The sequence below is a fragment of the Symphalangus syndactylus genome, chromosome 1 (assembly GCF_028878055.3).
Source record: "Symphalangus syndactylus isolate Jambi chromosome 1, NHGRI_mSymSyn1-v2.1_pri, whole genome shotgun sequence".
Classification (NCBI taxonomy): Eukaryota; Metazoa; Chordata; class Mammalia; order Primates; family Hylobatidae; genus Symphalangus; species Symphalangus syndactylus.
In genome coordinates, this window is record NC_072423.2 from 111,289,524 (window position 1) to 111,311,198 (window position 21,675).

The window sequence follows — 21,675 nt, forward strand, 5'->3', positions numbered from 1 at the left end:
CGAGGGAACACTGAACCTTACACTGGGCCTCCTGCTCCCTCCTGCCCAGCACTGCACAGTGCCCAGTGCCCTTCCCTGGAGCAGGGACTGCGGAGAGAATGGCCACAACACCAGGTCTGTCTCAAACCTTCCTGTGGGAAAGAGGAGCATCTCTGAGCATCCCCACCAGCAGCTCTAAGGAGAGCCCAGCCCCAGCCTGGGTAAAATATGTGGACCAAAGGCTGTGACTTTGACAAGTAGACATCAACACTTATGACCTCAGAAGAGACAATCAAGGCTGAATACCACCTAGCTGGGCTGGAGCCTGGACAGTGGGACATGCCCTGCCCCATTGTGAGAAAGCCTCCCACCCCACCCTGGATGTGGGACACAACCCTCTGCACCATGGCCATTCAATCCCTACCCTTCTGAAGGTCACAGGTCTATGGCAGTGTGGGACCTCAGGTTCTCCTATCTGAGCAGGGGAGGTTGGTGTCTTTCATCAGGGCCATGCCCATGGTAGCTGGAAATGGGGAGGCCAGTTCAGGGACTCTGGGATCAGCCTTAGGGCACTAGTCAGAGTCAGTAGGCACCATTACCCCCAACTCTGAGTGAAAGTTAGTTCTGAGTAGAACTGGGTCCTCAGGTAGGGGGACAGGAAAGGGAATGCGGCCCCTCTGCAGCATTAGTTGTACAGGGGCAGCCCCATGGCTGCTGCAGACCCAGAACTCTTTCTGGTTTCCGTGCCACCACTACCCAGGCCCGGCCTCTCATCAAGGTTCAAGGGAGCATGCTTGGTCCAGCTCTTACCTCCACCAGGTGGGGTGTTGGGTTGAAGCCACACAGGTTGCACACCTGGAGCCTGCAGGTGGTGCATGTGTTATAGTTGGCTGGGCTCTTGCTGCCCACGTTGAGCTCGGCTTGGCACAGTGGGCAGGTGGCCCTTTCCTTCGGCATGGTCTTTGGCTTGGCAGCAGCCTTCGATGCTGCCTGATGTTCTGCTCTGCCATGCTTTGGACTGGTTGTTCCCCCAGTTTTCGGCAGGGCTCCAGGTCCAGATCCAGGACCCGTTCTGGCCCCAGGCTCAGTTTTGGCTCCAGGTGCTGGCCCAGGCCCAGGCCCTGAGCCCAAGGGTTTTGGGCCAGCCTCCTTGCTGGCATCATTGAAGACGATCTTAGGTGTCCCCTTGCTGGGGGCAGGCTGGCCCTGGGTGTCAGCCTCGGGCTGCACAGACATGAGGGTGCTCGCCTGGGTTAGCAGCGACGCGCCAAGGCCGAAGAGCTTACCAGTGAGGCCCTCCTGGGTCTGCTCGGCGGCACCAAGCCCAGCGGGCACTGCAGTGGCACTTTTGGCCGGGGCCTCTCCTGCAGGTGGCCTGGGCTCAGCTGTGGAAGGCTTGGTGGGTTGAGGGGGCTGAGGAGACACCCTCCCCACCTCTGGAGGGGCAGCTGCTTGGGCAGGCCCCGGCACTGAGGTGGCCCTGGCTGTCTCAGCCTGGCGGGACCCAGGCTGTGGTCCTCCTGGGCCCCGAGATCTCTCTTGGTCTGGCTTCCCCAGGGGCTGTTTGGCTGGGGAGTGGGCAGGAGACAGGGCTGGGGAGTGCAGCTGCTGCTGGCTCTTGGAGCGAGGTGCAGTGGTCATGTCCATTCCCAGAGCCCTCTGCATCTGACAGTTCAGACAGAGCCACTCCTTCACCTGAGGAGAGAAGCAAAATAGTCAGCAGGGTGGCCAGGACTGGCGGTACTCATGGCCCAGGTCAGTGCAGGCCCCACAGCAGCCAAGGCCACTCCTAGCACAGGCAGAAGCACCAAGCCCTGCTCAGGCATTTCTGGGCAGCCAGGGGGCAGGGCTGAAGGACAGATGGCACTCCCCTGCCCTCTAGGAGCTGCCAGGCATGTGAGGCAGTGGAGGCAGTCCCATCCCCCGACCCCACCCCAACCACCAACCCACTGCCTGCCAGACCCTCCTGCTTAAGAGTCCTCCCCGCCACCCCCTGAAAGTGCCTCAGATCTGTGCACCCCAACCTCCTGCTTGGATGAACCCAATAGCCTTCCCCTGCTTCTCACTTCAGGCCATTTGCACATAGCAGCCAGACTGATCTTTTAAAACCTAACCCAGGAGGAAAGGCATGGCCCTAGAGCAGTGCTTGTATGCAATGGGTATTCAGTAAAAACTCACATAATGAATAAATAAGTGAAGATTAATACGTGGGAGAAGGAGGCATAGAAAATAAAAAGAAACCATGATTCCTATCCTGAAGGAACTCAGAGTCTAGCTGAAGAAACAAGATACTACAGAATGAAAAATCTTGAGAACAAAATAAGTAAGGGTAAAGTAATGCAATGTAAGTGACTGATGTTAAGTAGAATTTTTAAAAGCCTTTTTTTTCCCTTGAGGAAGATAGCTTTTTAAAGAAGTGGGATAATTCATGCCTCCAGAGCAAATGAGACATGTGCCGCTATCCATGTGATAAACACATAGTTTCCCTCTGTCATTAGCCCTATGCAGGGATGGGCACGTGACCTGGCAGAGTCGGTTACAGCCCTCCACGTTATCTGGTAAGGAACAACAGGACAGAGGGTCTTTATTCCTTTTCCTTTGGATTACTAATCAGAAGGATGTAGCTTTGGAGCAGTAGTAGTCTTCTTTCCCAACATATAGAGAGACGCTAAGAATGATGTCCATAGATGGTAGGAGTCAAGGAAGGGAGAAAGGAGTAGATCTGATGACTTCATTCCATTCCCTGGATCTGGCTATGCCCCAAGTCTACCCTTGGACTTCCAGTTACATGAGCCAATAATTTTTCTCCAAAAATCCACATGTAAATCAGAGCATCTCACCAACAGGACAAGTGGATTTCCACCACACCTTGGGAACTCTTCAGCACAACCCTGTGACCCAACCCAGCCCCACCCCAGCCTCCCCCTCTCTCTGGCCTCTCTTCCTGCCATCTCCCCTTGGCTGTCTCACTGCAGACACTCTAGGCTGTCTGCTCTGCCAAGTGGTCCCCTGAGCTAATTTCTGTACCAGGGCCTTTGTATTTCTTATTCCTTCTGCTCCCTGGCCCAGCTTGTTGTATAGATTTCAGATGAGGTATCACTTTCCCACCAGGGCCTCCTCTGGCCACACAATCGAAAATGCTCTCCTTTGGCCAGGTGTGGTGGCTCACACCTGTAATCCAGGCACTTTGGGAGGCAGAGGCAGGAAGATCATTTGAGGTCAGGAGTTCGAGACCTACCTGACCAACATGGTGAAACCCCATCTCTACTGAAAATAGTAAGAATTGGCCAGGTATGGTGGCAAACGCCTGTAATCTCAGCTACTTGGGAGTCTGAGGCAGGAGAATTGCTTGAACCCAGGAGGCGGAGGTTGCAGTAAGCCAAGACTGTGCCGCTGCACTCCAGCCTGGGCAACAGAGTGAGACTCCATCTCAAAATAATTAAATAAATAAATAAAAATAAAACACCCTCCGGGTACTCTGTGTCAAATCACCCAGCTTATTTTCTCCATAGTGCTTATTCTTTCCCAAAGTGTCTACTAATTTGTTGTTTACAAGGTGTCTCCTGTCCTCCAAAGCAGCCCATGAGCTTTCATTGATAGGGTGTTCTCAGGGCTGCACACAACATGTGGTACAGAGCAGGGCTCATCCCAGAGGGGCTTGCTTCATTCATCCTGGCAATTTGGTCATGCAGGTCATAGCTCAACAAGGTGGAAGCCCCGAGATTTGGTGCCTCAATGAAGAGGCTCCTCCTTATCAACCAGAGCCAAGGCTGGAGGCCAAGGTTGTTCTCTGTCTGTGGTTGCAGCCAGAGGTTCTGAATGCACCTTATTGGCCACCCAGTCATCACCAGGGGAAGGTGCCGTCTCATCTCTGGGGCAGAAGGCCCCTTTTATTTACCCGCACATGTGGCTCCAGCCCTGCTCTCTGCCTTGAGGCCCCAGGGCTACTGCTGCAGGTTGACTTGCCAGTTGGGGGACCTGGGCTCAGGTGCCTTATCCCAGCAATCCAAGGGCAGCAGCCAAGAAGAGGGAGAACACTGCACTTTGGCGAGCATCCCCTTGTGCCAAGCACCACATAGGGCATGTTCACAGGCATTCTCTCATTTTGTCCTTATAGGAGAGAAAACCAAGATCTGAGATGTTTTAGCAATGTGCTCTCAATGGTTCCCTGGCTAGGAAGTGTTGCTGCTGGCAAGATCAGCCCTGACAGCTCTGCGTAGCTCCTAAACCACAGCCTGGACAGCCTGGAGCCTTCTGCAGTCCTGCCTCTTCCAAAGGCCAAGTCAGGCTCTAGAAGTCAGCACTGCAAACCCTGGCAGAGCCCCGCAAAGGCCAATCCCAGTTCTAGAAACTCTAAGAACAGTGATGCCGAGGCAGTGAGGTGAGAAGCCATCCCACTAGCTGGGAACCATTAACCCACCCAGATGCTTTTTAAGAAGCAAGGCAGGCCGGGCACAGTGGCTCACGCCTGTAATCCCAGCACTTTGGGAGGCAGAGGTGGGCAGATCACGAGGTCAGGAGATCGAGACCATCCTGGCTAACATGGTGAAACACTGTCTCTACTAAAAATACAAAAAATTAGCCGGGTGTGGTGGCACATGCCTGTAGTCCCAGCTACTTGGGAGGCTGAGGCAGGAGAATCGCTTGAACCCGGGAGGCAGAGGTTGTAGTGAGCCAAGATCGCGCCTGGGCAACAGAGCGGGACTCCATCTCAAAAAAAAAAAAAAAAAAAAAAAAAAAAGAAGCAAGGCAGCTTTGTCTATGTTTGGGCAGAGAAAGCCAGAGAGAAAACAATTTCAGTCCCTGAACCCAGTCTAAAGACCTCTTTAGAAAGGTCACTCTTGAGAGGGAGGGGCTTATTCCCATCAAAGTGGGAGTTCCCCAGAGCAGGCCATTTCTACTCATCCGGAGAGGGACCCTGGAAGGGGATTACTCCCCAGAGGGGAAGCTCAGCCTCTGGCCCAGGGTGGCAGCCACAAATTCAGTTCTTCCCGTGGGTGCCCAGCCCACACCCAAAGTACCATCTCTCTCATTCACCTGGGCACTGCAGCATGCCCTGAGGTGAGACTTCTTCCTGGGAACGGGGATTTAGGAGGTAAGGCTTCTTATCCTGGGACTTTGGGGTGACTCTCCCCGGGGTTCTGAGTCAGGTTGAACAAAGGCACGTGCCAAACCTCCTGCACTCACCACCAGAACTTTCCTTTCCCCAGCCCCCGTCATCCAGGCTGTGGCACAGGCATCTCACCTAAAATAGAACTTCTCCAAGAAAAGGCTGAAACGCCCCTCAGTGACTCATCGCCCAGATGGGTGCAGCTATTTCTATCCAGCCTCTTCCAGACGGTAAGGAACCTTGACCGCACCCTCCCCACAGCCCCTCCCAGGCTCAGGCCCAGCATGCAAGGCCTCCTAAGGAGGACACTGGCTAAGGGAGCTCTCTGAGGCCAGCAATACATCCCCCTCTCTGCCTCCCCCACGGATCCCCAGGAGTTTCCTGGGAGGAGCCCAACCTCAGCCTCTTCTTCCATACTGCGAGGCCCCTATCCCCACACTCAGGGGCATGGAGGCTGTCCACGGGGTAGGGAGAGAGATGATGGCTGTGCACCCCAACCCACCCACCCACCCAGCCTGGGTATACATGAATAGTTCTGTGGCAGACTCCCCTGGCCTGAGTGTCAGTACAGTTAGAGCCTTCCTTAGCTGCACACAGTGATGCCTCCATCAGGAGGTTGAACCCAGAAGGCTCCCTGTGGCTCCTAGGCCCTCTCCAAGCTGGCTCTCCACAAGAATCAGAGGGACTATCCTTTTACCAGTGTGACAAGAAGCCTCAGCTAGGGTTCTGCTGTCTAATACCTCCAAGATCCTGATCTGGCACATGGGCAGGAGATGTGCAGGCTACCAGCCATGAGCCTCATGTCTCAGGAGCCTTCCTGGGGCTACCCTAAGGTGGACAGCTCTGCCAGACATTAGCTTTGAATGAGCTGACTCTCCTTGCTAGCAAGGAAGCCCATCTTGCCATCTCCAAAGACTGGTAGGGACCTCCATGGAAGCCCGTGCACCCCAGCCCAGTGGGGACCTAGGTGGCAGTAAGGATGGGAAGGCTCAGTGCAGTACAAGGTCAAGAGGTGGTTTAAGAGGTGGGGGAAGCAGAAGCTACAGGAAGCCTTCCTACAGGCTTTGCAGGGAGCCACTGCCATCTGCTCTGCCATGAGTCTGCTAGGGACTTGGAAACGTAGGACCCTGTGGGCTCTGTAGCTCTGAGAGGACTTTCTCCCCAAGAAGAGACTTTCTTAGCTGCTTCCTTACTCAAACTATTCAGTGTGTAGAAGGGCAGCTAAGGTGGCACTGGCCAAGGATCCAGAGACTTGGGGCCCAAGCTGGAGGCTGTATGAACTCTTAAGTTGAATGAGCAGCTGTGATCTGTCTGCAATGGTCACTCCCTGCTAATTCCTCCACTGGGCTCTGGAGCAAGGAGGGCAGTTCTGGGAAGAGCTTCTACATCTTCCCTGCAGGAACACTGGCTGCACAGAGTCTCAGCCCTCAAGAGTGGGACTCAGCCTTGCTTGCCGTATCTGGCCCCAAAGGATGCTCACAGGGTGGAGTCTACCTCACGGTCACCTCCATGGCTGTCAGGAAGCTCTGAAAGCCCCCTGAAGTCACATGTTCTCTTCCCACTCCCCTCCTCTCACCCCCCAGCAGCAAGGAAAAGGAGGGTTGCAGACGTCACTCAGCCTTCTTCCTGTGGAGAGCCCCAGCCCTACCAGGGAGAGCAGGCATTCAGTGTTGCAGATCACTCAGCACTGACATCACGCCTGATGCCGCATTTATGCTTTCCATTTTGGTACAAGTTGAAACATCACAGAAACAGCTCATAAAGGAGCCCTCCCTGCAGGTGCCAAATCTAGGGGTTCCTGGGAGGGCCCCACTGGCCAGTGTGACTATATGCCTTTCTGGGCGATGAGTCACTGGCCAGGTCTCAGCAGGAGGAACATACCTTCCCATGCCCCCTGGACAACAAGGACAGGCCAATGTGCAGAAGGGCAGCTAAGGTGGCAGCTGAGAGGGAGGGAGTCAGGCCTAGCCTGGATACTCACACTGGTACAGCAATAGACATGTCGCCTGCCCCATCTAGCACCTTACTGTCAGCTAGCTGACCTCAGGCTTAGGAAGCAGGTACCACAGGGTCCCAGTGGGCAGGGTCACACTGATCCAGAGCTGGACCAGCCAGGGGAGGCCTGTGCCAATCTATCAGAGCCCTGAGGAAGGTCTTGGGAACCTGCCCAGCATCTGAGGTCAGGATCTGGGGAGTGGAGGCTGAACCTAATCGCACCTGGGGCTAGAAGACCTCACTGGCTTGGATCTCCGCGAAAGGGAGAGGATCCATCCCCTTGCTGATCCCTGGACACATCTGTCTCTCTGCCCTCAATATCTCTTAACTCTTCCCACACTGCTCTGGACAGCCTCCCCTCCCAACCCAAGATGATCCGGTGTACCCTGTAACACACCCCATCCATGACCAGCCAACTCCCCTGCACCCTCCCCATACACACTCCTCTTAGTCACCAGTAACCCTCTCCAGGAGAGGCTAGACCCTTGGACTAGCCTCAACTTGTCCTTAAAATCCCCAGGACACTTTGGTTCATGCCCGGCTTCCCCTCGTGGCTTCTGCTGCCCTCCCTCCAAGCCCCTTTATGCTGGCCTGCAAGTCCTTGGCCCTTGCCTCTTAAACTCCCACTAAATGACTTCCACGGTCACTCCAGATGACCTGCAACTCACATGGGGCTGAGCTGCAGACCGCTTCTCAAAGCTCACCGACTGGAATAATTAATTGCTGTATATTGCATTATATGTAAATTTTAGCTAAAAAAAAGAAACCTTAAATAAATACTGAACTCTAGTTAATGATACACTTGAAGTGCTTTGTGGGAAGTATACTGATATCAGCGATGTACTTTTTTTTTTTTTTTTTTTTGAGACAGGGTCTGGTTCTGAAGTGCAGCGCCATGATCATGGCTCACTGCAACCTCCACCTCCCAGACTCAAGTGATCCTCCCACCTCAGCCTCCTGAGTAGCTGGGACTACAGGCATGGTGCCACCACACCCAGCTAATTTTTGTATTTTTTTGGTAGAGACAGGGTTTCACCATGTTACTCAGGCTGCTCTTGAATCCCTGGGTTCAAGCAATCCTCCCACCTTCGCCTCTCAAAGTGCTGGTATTACAGGCGTGAGCCACCATGCCTGGCCCACTGCAATGTACTTTGACATTCAACAAAAAGATGGATGGATAGATGGATAGACAGAAGAACAAATAGACGGTAGAATGGATACGTGATAAAACCAGGAGAGGAGGGGTTCATTATAAATCCAGATAGTGGCTTTGTGGGTGTTCCTTGTACAATTCTTTCAACCATTTTGTAGGCTTTAAAATATTCATAACATGATGTTGGGGGTAAAAATGACTTGTCGACCTGGTTGTTCTGTTTTGCTCCACCCAGCAAGGCATCAAGAGCTCCTGTGATGGGCTCTTGGCAGTTGACTCCCCACTACTGCCCAGATATTCTCCCCTCCTGGATCCCTTGGCCCTCCACTTGCTGGCCTTTCTACTCTTCTTTGCTTATCCTTGCCAGCCACCTTTGCTGGGTTCTTCTCAGTGCTGAGGAGCCCAGATCCTGGCACCTCTTCTCTCTGTCCACATCTCTTCTACGGCACTTTAAACGTCACTATATGCTTGTGAATATGAAACAAAAGTCTCCATCCCAACCTGCCTGCTTCGTGCCAGGGTCTTAGATTTGTCAGGCACCTTCAACTTGGCAATGGCCCAAACAGAAAAATTCCCTATCTCCATCTCCTACCCTCCACATCCAATCCAATTCTGTCTGTTTAGCCATCCAAACACACCAGGAATCTATCATGGCTCTTCGCAGTCATCATCACCACTACCCCAGCCTCAGCCTCAGCCCCAGCCCCCTCTGCCCCTCTGGCTCCCAGCGCCCACCCGCTACCCCTACAGGCTGTTCTTCACATAGCAGCTGGTGGGGGAGGGGTGTATATATATGTGTGTGTATGTGTATGTGTTGTTTTAGTGTATATGTATATATATGCACACACATATATAGTGTGTGTTAAAATAAATATAAAATTGCCATTTTAACCATCTTAAAGTATACCATTCAGTGACATTAATAATTCATAATGTGTAACCATCACCTCTGTCTATTTCCAGAGGGTTTTTAAAATTTGCATTATTTTTGGCCAGACACTGCGGCTCACACCTGTAATCCCAGCACTTTGGGAGGGTGAGGCGTGTGGATCACTTGAGGTCAGGATTTCGAGACCAGCCTGGCCATGTGGTGAAACCCCATCTCTACTAAAAATACAAAACTTAGCCGGGTGTGTTGGCACATGCCTGTAATCCCAGCTACTTGGGAGGCTGGAGGTGGAGGTTGCCGTGAGCCAAGATGGCGTCACTGCACTTGAGCCTGGGCAACAAAGCGAGACTCCGTCTCAAACAAACAAATAAAAAAAAATTTGCATTGTTTTTATTGTGGTAAAATATACATAAATTTACTACCTTAACCTTTTTTAAGTGTACAGGTCAGTGGTATTATATTCATAATGCTGTGCAACCATCACCACCTTTCATCTTTGTAATTCTTTCCATCTTGCAAATCTGAAACTGTACCCATGAAACTCTCCATTCCCCCTTCCTCCAGCTTTTTTTTTTTTTAAGGCAGAGTCTTGCTCTGTCATCAGGCTGGAGTACAGTGGCACTATGTCAGCTCACTGCAACCTCCGCCTCCTGGGTTCAAGCAATTCCCCTGCCTCAGCCTCCCAAGTAGCTGGGACTACAGGCATGGGCCAACACACCCGGCTAATTTTTTTTTGCATTTTAGTAGAGACAGGGTTTCACCATGTTGGCCAAGATGGTCTCGATCTCCTGACCTTGTGATCCGCCCGCCTCGGCCTCCCAAAGTGCTGGGATTACAGGCATGAGCCACTGCACCCGGCTCCCCCCTTCCTCCAGCTCTTGACAACTACCATTCTACTTTCTGTCTCTGTGACTTTGACTACTCTGACCACCTCATATTTGTCTTTTTGTGACTGGCTTATTTCACTTAGCATAATGTCCTTAAGGTTTGCCCATGTTGTATCATGTGTCAGATTGTCCTTCCTCTTTAAGGCTGAATGATATTCTGTTGTGTGTATGTATGTATATACATATATTTTGCTTATTTGTTCATTTGTCAATGGGCTGTTGGTTGTTTTCACATTTTAGCTATTGTGAAAAATGCTGCTATGAACATGGGTGTACAAATATCTCTTCAAGACCCTCCTTTCAATTCCTTTGAGTGTATACCCAGAAGTGGAATTGTTGGATCATATGGTAATTCTATTTATAATTTTTTGAGGAACTGCCATACTGTTTTCCAGAGTGGCTGTACCACTTTACATTCCTAAAAACAGTGCACAAGGGTTCCAATTTCTCCATATTCTTGCCAACATTTATTTATTTATTTATTTTTATAGCAGCCATCTTTAACGCATATGAGATGGTATCTCATTGTAGTTTCAATTTGAATTTCTCTAATGATTAGTCATGTTGAGTATCTTTTCTTTTTTTTTTTTTTTTGAGACAGAGTCTCACTCAGTTGCCCAGGCTGGAGTGCAGTGGCATGATCTCGGCTCACTGCAACCTCCGCCTCCCAGGTTCAAGCGATTCTCCTGCCTCAGCCTCCTGAGCAGCTAGGGTTACAGGTGCCCACCACCACACCCAGCTAACTTTTGTATTTTCAGTAGAGACAGAATTTCTCCATGTTGGCCAGTCTCGAACTCTTGACCTCAGGTGATCCACCCGCCTCAGCCTCCCAAAGTGCTGGGATTACAGGTGTGAGCCACCACAGCAGACCTATGTTGAGTATCTTTTGGGGAGCTATTGGCCATTTGTGTATATTCCTTGGAGAAATGTTTCTTCAAGTCCTTTGCCCATTTTGTTTTTCAGAGACAGGTTCTAGCTATTTGCCTAGGCTGGTCTCAAACTCCTAGGCTCAAGATATCCTCCCACCTTAGCCTCTCAAGTAGCTGGGAAGACAGGTGTGTGTCACCACACTTGACTCCTCTTTGCTCCCCCCCACTTTTTTTTTTTAGAAACAGTCTGGCTCTGTCACCCAGTAGTGTGATCTTGATTCACTGCAATCTCTGCCTCCTGGGCTCAAGCGATTCTCTTGCCTCAGCCACCCGAGCAGCTGGGACCACAGGTGCCCACCACCATGCCTGGCTAATTTTTTTATTTTTAGTAGAGATGGGGCTTCACCATGTTGCCCAAGCTGGTCTCAAACTCCTGAGCTCAGGCGATCCACCTGCCTCAGCCTCCCAAAGTCCTGGGATTACAGGCGTGAGCCACTGCGCCTGGCCTCTTTGCCCATTTTTAATTAGGTTTTTGTTTGTTTATTTTTGTTGTTAAGTTGTAAGACTTCTCTGTATATTCTGGGTATCAATCCCTTATCAAATATATAATTAGAAAGTATTTTCTCCCATTCTGTGGGTTGCCGTTTTACTCTGTTAATAGTGCCTTTAGATGTAAAAAATTTTTAAATTTTCATGAAGTCTATTTTGTCTATTTTTTCTTTTGTTGCCTGTGCTGTTGGTGTCATATCCAAGAAACCACTGCCAAATCCAATGTTGTGAAGCTTATCCCCTATGTTGTCTTCTAAGAGTTTTATAGTTTTAGCTCTTCTGTTTAGGTATTTGATCTATTTTAAGTTAATTTTTGTATATGATGTAAGGAAAAGGTCCAACTTCATTTTTTTTGCATGTAGATATCCAGTTTTCCCAACACCATTTGTTGAAAAGATTGTTCTTTCCCTACTGAATGCTCTTGGCACTCTTATCAAAAATCATCTGACCATATATGTGAGGGTTTATTTCTGGGCTATGTATTCTACTCTATTGGTCTATATGTCTCTCTTTATGCCAGTACCATACTGTTTTGATTACTGTAACTTTGTAGTAAGTTTTGAAATCAGGAAGTGTGAGTTCTTCAGCTTTGTTCTTCTTTTTCACAATTATTTTGGCTATTTGAAGGGCCCTTGAGATTGCATCAGAAGGGTGTTTTAAATGCATATCTGACCTTCCTACTGACACCTTCCCAAACCTTGGGAGTGCATCAGGAGACCCCAGCAAGCCCAGCAGGAGCTTCTGGTCCTGTCCTGTGGTACAGCTGTCCTGGACCTTTGCTCCTGAACCCTCACATGGACCAAGCACATCCCCTCAGGCCTTCTCTTTTTCCAACTGCCTCCCATCCAGCAGTTCTAACATTCTACAGCCTAATGCTCTCTCTCTGGAGAAGCCCCCAATAATTTTTTTTTTTTTTTTTGAGACAGGGTCTTACTCTGTCACCCTGGCTGGAAGGCAGTGGCATGATCATGGCTCATGCACCCTAGATCTTCCCAGGCTCAAGTGATCTTCTCACCTCAGCCTCCCAAATACTTGGGACTACAGGTATGCACCACCATGTATCTTTGCACCATGTATTTTTTTTGTAGAGATGGGGTTTCGCCATGTTGCCTAGACTAGTCTTGAACTCCTGGGCTCAAGCGATCTGCCCACCTCGGCTGCTCAAAGTGTTGGGATTACAGGTGTGAGCCACCATGCCCAGCTACCCCCAGGAATCTTGTCTCAGCATCGTACCAACAGCACCCCCCATAGCCCTCCCCTCCTTGACCCCAGATGTGATTGTGTGTTTGCTTGTGTGGTTCTTGGTGGCAGTGATGCCTCCTGCACTGGCCTGAAGCCTTCACAGAGCTGAACAGCACATCTGCTTCATTTCTACCTGTTTCTCCAGTGTCTGGGACAGTTTCCGGCTATCAATAGGACTGAAAAGCACTGTGCAGGGAGGCAAGGACAGGAAGAAGGGAGAGGGCTGCCCTCTGACTCAGTAAGTTCAACATGCCTGTCTAGGCCAAAGGCTGAGCAAAATAAAGAGTAGAAGCAGCAAAACCAACAGGTTACCAGCCAGCAACTGGGAACTTTACCAAGATTTCCTGGTCCCTGCCTCTTCCTGCCTCTGGCTCTCTTTCCATCACCTCCCTTTCCTGCCTCCCCTTCTTGTGCCTTCTTCCACTTCTTCCCACTCCTACTTTATTTATGGATTTCTCTTTTTCTCTACCATTTTTACTGCATTTTCTTTTTATTCTGTTTCCTTTGCCCTTAGATATGAAAACAAGTGTTTTAGGAGTAAAATTTCTTATTTTCAGATCTGAATTAATTTTACATTCATTCTTAGCTTAACTTATGGCCCTCTTCCATAACTAAAAGGTAGAATTCCATGCCTGTTGTCTCCTCATGGCCCCAGTGGCTGTGGCCTCCACCCTGCAGTGGTCCAAGCAAGTAAGTAGGCCGAAGATCCTGTCTTCTGGGAACATGGACCACTTCAGGGCATGTACTAAGCAACAGGGCTGGCTGCTCCAGAGTGACTGAAGTTTGGAGAGCATTTCTCTATTGACTTGGAGACTGTTTAGGTCAAAGTGCCTACTCTAAAGCAAACTGCCCAAGGACTAGCTATTCGGTGGGAGAAAGGCCTCCTGGAGGGCCTGCCACCTGGAGATCCACTTCCATTTTGTTTGGAGGTGAGCGTTGGAAGGCTGGGCAGACACCCTCCTGGGCCCAGGGAAGAGGAAGACACCTTTACCTCCCCTCAGTACACTGCTGGTCCCATGTCCTGAAACCTGCTCCTCATTCCTCTCTGGCCCAGGCGGCAGTGAGGCCAGGAGGGAGCAGAGGGAATGAGACAAGGCTGCTGGCTGCAGCAAAGGGATCTGTGCTGAACTCACAGCACCACCCCCGAGCCATCTGGAGCTCTGGCCCTTGCCGGAAGGCAGTGGGATGCAGGCAGGGAAGAGAGAGGCTCGGAGCCACTGCATTATCTCCCTCCCTTCTCCACGCCACCCACCCTGGGAAACTGTATAGGCTCATGGCTTGCCATTGGGTAGGAGTTGGAGATGGTATGGGTTAAACATCCTTGGCTTGGCCTCAGCAAAGTCCAGACCTTGGAATGGGTGAGGGAAGACCATGCTTACTCCTCTGTAGTTTTCCTAGAGAGGCTTATAAATAATTCTGACTGGCCGGGCGCGGTAGCTCACGCTTGTAATCCCAGCACTTTGGGAGGCCGAGGCGGGCGGATCACAAGGTCAGGAGATCGAGACCACGGTGAAACCCCATCTCTACTGAAAAAAAAATACAAAAAAAAAAAAAATTAGCCGGGCATGGTGGTGGGCGCCTGTAGTCCCAGCTACTCGGAGAGGCTGAGGCAGGAGAATGGCGTGAACCCGGGAGGCGGAGCTTGCAGTGAGCCGAGATTGCGCCACTGCACTCCAGCCTGGGCGACAGAGCAAGACTCCGTCTCAAAATAATAATAATAATAATAAGTAATTCTGACTAGAGCAAGAGTGGTGGGAGGCAGATGGACCACCTTGGCCTGGAAGGCTGGGGATGGGGTGGCAGCCCTGCTGCTCCCCACAGGGGCAGAGGGTGGGCCCCTTCACTCTAGACGGTGCTCTGGGAGGATTCAGCTGATCAGACTGGAGGCTCCGGCATGCAGGCAACCCTGCCTCTGCACTGCAGTCACTCCTGGGATGCTGCTCTGAGGATGAGGACAGACTGGCATCTGGAGGAGCTCCAGGCCAGGATGTGCTTCTGGGGCTGCCCTGAGTGGGGCATGGAAGTCCCTGAGAGGCCTACAGAAGCAGGCTATGCCTGCCCCAGGCCACAGTTCATATTCCCCAGCAACTCACTCCCATCCCCACTGCCCACCCCAACTGCACCTTCCCATCTTCTACTTAGCAGGCTCAGGCCCATGCCTTGTCTCCCACCCCCAACTGTCAGAATAGAAGCCTAACAAGGGCAACACGGGCCGCCCTTCTAGTGCAGAAACGGGTGGCGGGCCCACACGTAAGTCACTGAAGAATGGAGAGGTGGACTCGCAGGCCTGAGCAGGCATGGGCATTAGCAAAGCCACTGATGCCAATCCCTGGACTCCTGCTTTTCCTTCAGAGAAATCTGACATTCAGGAAATTCAAGTATTTGTCCAAAACCCCACATCTACAGAGAGAAAAGGAGAATGGTCTTCCTGCCTTCTCCTTATCAGCGAGGACTGAATGCTAACACCTCTGGCCCCCTGGCATCAGTGCATTGTCAGAGGGAGGGTCTCTTGTGGGTGGTGAGAAATGTTCAGGCCTCAAACAGAAACATCCAGTCTTTCTCTGTGGTTTCAGACAGGTTAAATTACTCGCCTGCCCTGAGCTACCACGACTGGGGAAATCCGGAAAGAGATGGCCTCCACCAAGAAGAGTATCTGGGACTGCCCTATTTGTTCTGAACCAGCTTCAGCCTTAGCAAAATGGACTATGGATGGGGAAAATGAGGCTGCAAATCCCTGGGGGAAAGCTGGAGACCAAGCCACTGGTCTAGGTCCACAGCTCTTTTGCTCCAGAATAACCCAGAATAAGCCAAGACTTCCTACGACTCAGTGTCCTCATCTGTAAACAGGGACTGTGCTCCGAGCTCCTTCCCCAATTTCCATGCCGTCTCAACATGCTCTAGGAACTCAGAAACTCAGCAAACTACATGGGCAGGCCTCCTGCTCTCTGCTGGATGGGCAGAATGGTGAGTACCATGTCTGTCTGTGTGAGTGTAGTAGCCCTCCAGCAGCCTAGGGCTGATAGAGGAAACTTGGGTCCGCTGGCCAGAAAAACAGTGATTCCAGATCTCAGACACTGCTTCTAGCCAAATGGAGCTGACTGTGTGTGATTCCCATCTCTAGACCTCGTCTGCTGTTTCTGCAGCACTCAGCTAAAGTAATAACTCTGACTGATGCCATCACACACAAAAACAAAAACACCAAGTCCTGGTGACCACTGCCCAGTGGGGCCAAGTTCTTTCCCTCCTTTCTGTGCATTTGTCCTCATGCAGCCATTCAGCACAACTGTTCAATCACACTCCAGATCTACGCAGCAGCTTGAGTTCCAAACCAGCCAGTGAGTCTCTATTAGTGACACACATGAACAAAGTTCCATTTTCTGTGGTCACATTTCAAAGTTCCAAGCACAGTTTCACTAGTGGTCTTGGAGACGCCCTGAAAGCCTCCATGTCACTTGTGTGGCCCACGTCCTTCTCTGAGACTGCCATATCCCTCTGTCCACTGGGAAGCAGAGGAACAATGCATCCTGCCGGCACGCCCTGGACACAGCACCCAGGCTGCCGGACCTCCTCAACCAGGCTCAGCGTGACTACACTAGCAGCTCTAGGCATACTCCCCAGCCCACACAGGGTCCCCAGGACGCTCTCCAGTGGCCAGTGTCTGCAGTGCATCTGTGCTGGGACTGGCAGTACCTCTACCTTTTTCTACTCTGATTGGGCCACTCCTGGGAAGTGAGGAACTGAAAAAGAAAGTGAGTACTGTAGCTGAGTTTCCTGGAAAAGGTCACTCTCTCTGACCCCGTCACCCAGACACCTAACTTCAGAACCAGCCCCTTACATATGCCCAGAATCTCAGGCCAGGCAGTTCAGCCCAGAGACACCAGGGCAATCCCAGCCTTCTTGGCTGACATAACATCAAGTTAGAAGTGGCCAGGACAGATGTAGTCTGACTAGGACAGATCTAACAGCAGGTGTGTGAGCAAAGCCTGCAAACCTGTTTTCTCATCACATGGAAGCATGACCAGGAAGGTGAACCTGCTCTTAGCAAAGTGACAAAGAGCAACTGCACTGGTTCAAGAATTATGCTTTGCCACCCCTCAGGAAGATGTGCCAAGGATTATTTTTCCTTGACAAGAACACCACTGAAAGCCAACTCTGGAGAAGCGAAGGTTCTACCTGAAAACCCCACCAGAAAAGGGTATTCACCATGTGTGAACTTGGAGAAGGGACCAGTTCAGCAATTCCCAAACTGGGTGCCATGGAACAGCAGCTCCTAAGATGTTCTGTGAAAGCAAGTCTGGGAAAGGCTGCCAACCATAGCCCTGTCCTGGAACTCTGTGATGCCCTCAGGACACTGAAAGTCCTGAGGAATCTCACAGCAAAGAAACATTTCATTTGTCTGGCCCAGCATTTGTTTGAAGTATTTGGCTGAGACCCACTCTTCACCAAACACTATGGATCTGAAGTAAGTGTGAGGTCCCATCTTCTCCTGGCCCTGAGCCTCAGCTGCCTCCCAGCACAATGAGGCAGATGGACTGAGTGTCTCCAAGGTCTTCCTACTCTGCTGTTTTTCCAGGCACAGCCAAAGGCTGGCTCCCTTCCCACCTCATTGAAGGTCCTGGGCTTGGAGAGCCTATAGGCAGGGGCCATGGTGTGGTGAGGAATAGGATGCCCACCAGGAGCCTGGGGCCACCATGTGTGGCTCTTCCTTATCCCCACCCACCTCACCCAGAGTTGTCCAGGTGCTGTGCTGCATCTCAAGGGAGCTGGAACCCAGAGGGGCAAGGCCAGCATGAGGAGGGGATGTCCCATAGCGGTACAGTCCACCTGCCAAGCCTCCCTGTTCCTGTGAGGGGCTTCTGGCTTCTCACTGGCAGAAACACACAGGTGAGCTTCCTTGGCCTTAATCGTATTGTTCCAATTTCTGAACAGCAAGCGCTTACCTAACTGAACAGTGCAGGATGGCCTGTTTCTAATCACAGATGCAATAATCACGAGCGTGCATGCCTCCTCAGGAAGCCCCCACACTCCAGGAGCGACTCCAAAGGCACTGAGTCATCTCCCCACACCGACAGCTCCTTCCTCAGAATCTCACACTTACCTCTCACAAACCACACGTCCCACACCCACAGCACCTCATGGCATATATAGACCCTGACCTGTGAACAATTATTCTCACTCAGCCCCCTCCCACATGGTCCAAACGGCTCCAGCTGCTGTTAATCCCAGAGGCAGCCATGCCCGTACCTGCAGCCAGCCTCTCACCATCCTATCCAAAGACAGATTCTTGTGGGGAGAAACAGAGGCTTTTACTCCCAGAGGAGTAGGAGGAAATCAGCAGACCTACTCTGTTCATTTTAAAGCGATGGCCCTGACTCACTTGGTGAGACATCCCACAGTCATTCAAAGCATCCTGAACAAAGCCAGGCTGGGGCTGTGGACCCAGAGTCCCCTTGTCCTCTTGGGCAAAAAAGAAGCCAAACTCACAAAAATGGTCCTGCAGTGGCCTCTTGGTGAGTGTAGGATACTGTCATCCTTGGTGAATGCTTGGTTCCCAGCCTGGTTCTTTACCCCAAGGTCATTTCTTTAGGGATAGGGTAGCTGCCCCATCACCTCAGGTCCCCAGCTGACTGGAACTAAAGCCAAGAAGAGGTGCTTCCCAGAGCCCAGCTGGAAGGCAGTTTCCTGCCTCCCCTGAAACCTTTCTCCCCTCACCAGCATCCCCATCTAGGGCCTGCTGTCAAAGAGAGAGGCCTCCTGGCCTAGGTCAGGGAAATTTGCCTCCCTCTGTGTCCTATAGCTGCTCATGGCCCACTCCAAATCAGTTCCACTGGGAAAAATTGTTCGTAAGATTGTCTTTGGTCCTCTCGAAGGCCATTTTTCTAGACCAAACTTGGACCAGGTTAGAAAGTATCTTCTACTCTCAGACTCTACCCAAGCTTTCAGGGGATGCAGAAATCCCTTGGGAGATCTGGGGCCAGGCCCTGTTCTTTGCTGCCCCATCTTGGAACCAGGACACATCCCTGCAGGAGGACACAGATGCTGGTGGTCAAGGGAAATGACCAGGAAAAGAGAGTTGGTGAAAGAGGGGAAGGGAACCAGGGGAGGCATGGTAATGAGGTGGCAGATGAGTGGGGAGCCGGCGCAGAGGTGGTTACCTGGGTAAGATGAGGGTTGGGGTTGAACCCACACTGGTTGCAGACCTTGTTGTGACACTGGGTGCAGGTGTTGAAGTTTGGCTGGCTGGGGGTCGACGTGAGGTCCGAAGTCTTGCATATGGGACACAGTGTGCTGCTGGGAAGGGGGGCGATCTGAGGGACGGAGTAGGGTGATGTGGGGGTGCTGCCTCTGTCCGGTGACACTGAGGGGGACCGCCCTGATCTCTGTGTCCTGCTGTCTACCTGCAGCATCCTGCGGGGACCATCAGCCTCCTGGCCTGCTGGTCCCTGTGCTCTTGTCTCCCGGGGGCTCTCATGGCCAGGAGTGGTAGCAGAAGCCTGCTTCGGAGTTGGGGAAGCTGCTCTCTGGCTACCCAGGGGTTCCTTGGGGTCCAGTCTCCGGGAAGTGCTGAAATGACATGAAAATGACTGTTAGAGATACAGCTTAGAAAAGCAGCTTGCGGAGGTCTCTACCAAGCTAAGTGACCCTGCCAAGACCCATCACCACCCTCTTCCTCCTGCCCAGAAGAATCATCATGGGCCTCATTTGCTGTGTCCTGTGCTGAGCCTTGACAAGCATCTCCAACTTGAACCCTTCGCACGAGGGCATGAGGCAGGATCAGAACATGTCCTCTCACATTCTGATAAAGTACAGACTCTGATTCAGTAGATCTGAGTAGGGCCTGCATTGTAAGAAGCTCTAAGGAGGGCCGGGCGCGGTGGCTCACGCTTGTAATCCCAGCACTTTGGGAGGCCGAGGCGGGCGGATCACGAGGTCAGGAGATCGAGACCATAGTGAAACCCCGTCTCTACTAAAAATACAAAAAAATTAGCCAGGCGTGGTGGCGGGCGCCAGTAGTACCAGCTACTCGGAGAGGCTGAGGCAGGAGAATGGCGTGAACCCGGGAGGCGGAGCTTGCAGTGAGCCAAGATGGGGCCACTGCACTCCAGCCTGGGTGACAGAGCAAGACTCCGTCTCAAAAAAAGAAGCTCTAAGGTGATGCCAATACTCTGGTCTGAGGCCCATGCTTTGAGTACCAAGATTCTAAACCTACACGTTAGAAATACCCGGGATGGGCCAGGTGTGGTGGCTCAAGCCTGTAATCCCAGCACTTTGGGAGGCCAAGGCAGGCAGATCACTTGAGGTCAGAAATTCAAGACCAGCCTGCACAACATGGTGAAACCCCATCTCTACTAAAAATACAAAAATTAGCCAAGCTTGGTGGCACACACTTGTAATCCCAGCTACATGGGAGGCTGAGGCAGGAGAATCACTTGAACCCAGGAGGCAGAGGTTGCAGTGAGCAGAGATCGTGCCACTGCACTTCAGCCTGGGCAACAGAGTGAGACCCTGTCTTAAAAAAAAAAAAAAAGGGCTGGGCGCGGTGGCTCACACCTGGAATCCCCACACTTTGGGAGGCCAAGGTGTGCACATCAAGAGGTCAGGAGATCGAAACCATCCTGGCTAACATAGTGAAACCCCGTCTCTACTAAAAATACAAAAAATTAGCTGGGTGTGGTGGTGGGCGCCTGTAGGCCCAGCTACTTGGGAGGCTGAGGCAGAAGAATGGCATGAACCCAGGAGGTGGAGCTTGCAGTGAGCCAAGATCATGCCACTGCACTCCAGCCTGGGCAACAGAGCGAGACTCCATTTCAAAAAAAAAGAAAAGAAAGAAATACCTAGGGTGATTTTTAAAATTCCGACTCCCAGACTGCACCCCAGTTGAATTACATAAAAATCTGTGGAGGCAGGACCCTGGCATTAGTATTTTTTCCTGCCTAGGTGATTCCAACATGAGCCCAAGTTACTATACTGAGATACTATACTGGCCGATCTGTTATATCCTGCCTTGAACCCCTTCAGAGGCTGACCCTAGATCGCTGGGGATGGGGGATACTGCAATGCCTAGTTAATGCCATCTCCTGTACCAGGGGCCTGCCTCTACACAAAGGAGCCTTCCTTCTGGTAGCCCTCTGGCAAGCCTGATGCCAGACCAAATCTACCAAGATGAGATAAAGTGTTACTTTTCCACTAGTGTGAAGCTGGGTGGGGTTGCAGTTCCAGGATCCAGCCTTGAGGAACCACTGAGTGAGGTCCAATGCATCTAACCCTCACCTCCATCACAATCTGGCTGCAGAGGAGCCAACAGTGTTGGGTAATTCCATGAGGTAGAAAGCAAACTGTCAGGCTAAATGTCAATCATATATTCCTTCTCCTTTGACCCAACTTAAGTTCATCTCTGCAATTTTCCTCTTTTCCAGTTTGAAAGAGGATGAGCACAAAAAGCCAAAGGCAATGCTTTATACTGCTTCCCTGAAATTCTCTCCCTGCTTTAGTCTGTACTCACTGGGGTGAATGCTGGCACTCAGGAAACAGGGCTGACTTGCTGAGAGCAGTGTGGAGGCCCAGCCTGTGCAGGAGACTGCCCTGGTAGCTGCTGCCTCAGTGCCCCACGGTCTGACTGACAGGAGAAGATTCTAAGTTTGCTGCCCCCATCTGAAAGCCATCTGCTTGCCAAAAAGATTTAAGAGCCAACTGGTAGGGCATCATAGGACAAGCCATTTTAGGGGGAAGATGAGGAGCCCGCCTGGGGACACCCACTCCAAGATACTCTGCAATTCTTCCTCCCTTCTGAGGAACTGGTGGGTAGAGAAACATATCCTTGGTCTAATAAAGACTCTCCGAAAAAAAAGAAACACTATTAAATAGTGCTTAACTTCCTGTCATCAACCATCAGTGGCATAGACCTAACCATCCAGTCACAGATCCACCAATTTCTTCTTCAGCAAGACAACCAGAGTTTGAGTCCAACCCCTCAGGGCCATCTTTGCCACCAGCTGTGAAGC

The 21,675-nt window shown here is 51.4% G+C and overlaps 1 protein-coding gene across 2 annotated transcripts in view; it reads right to left on the reverse strand.

Annotated features, from left to right (window-relative positions):
- Nucleotides 1–21,675, reverse strand: part of BSN (bassoon presynaptic cytomatrix protein) — a 116,998-nt gene that overhangs the window by 25,684 nt on the left and 69,639 nt on the right. For both annotated transcript variants that reach the window (XM_055276749.2, XM_055276753.2), the window contains exons 2-3: nucleotides 18,829–19,237; nucleotides 790–1,674 (exon numbers count right to left, since the gene is read on the reverse strand). In XM_055276749.2, coding sequence (XP_055132724.2) covers nucleotides 790–1,674; nucleotides 18,829–19,237 — 1,294 coding nt within the window. The remainder of the gene's footprint in view (nucleotides 1–789; nucleotides 1,675–18,828; nucleotides 19,238–21,675) is intronic.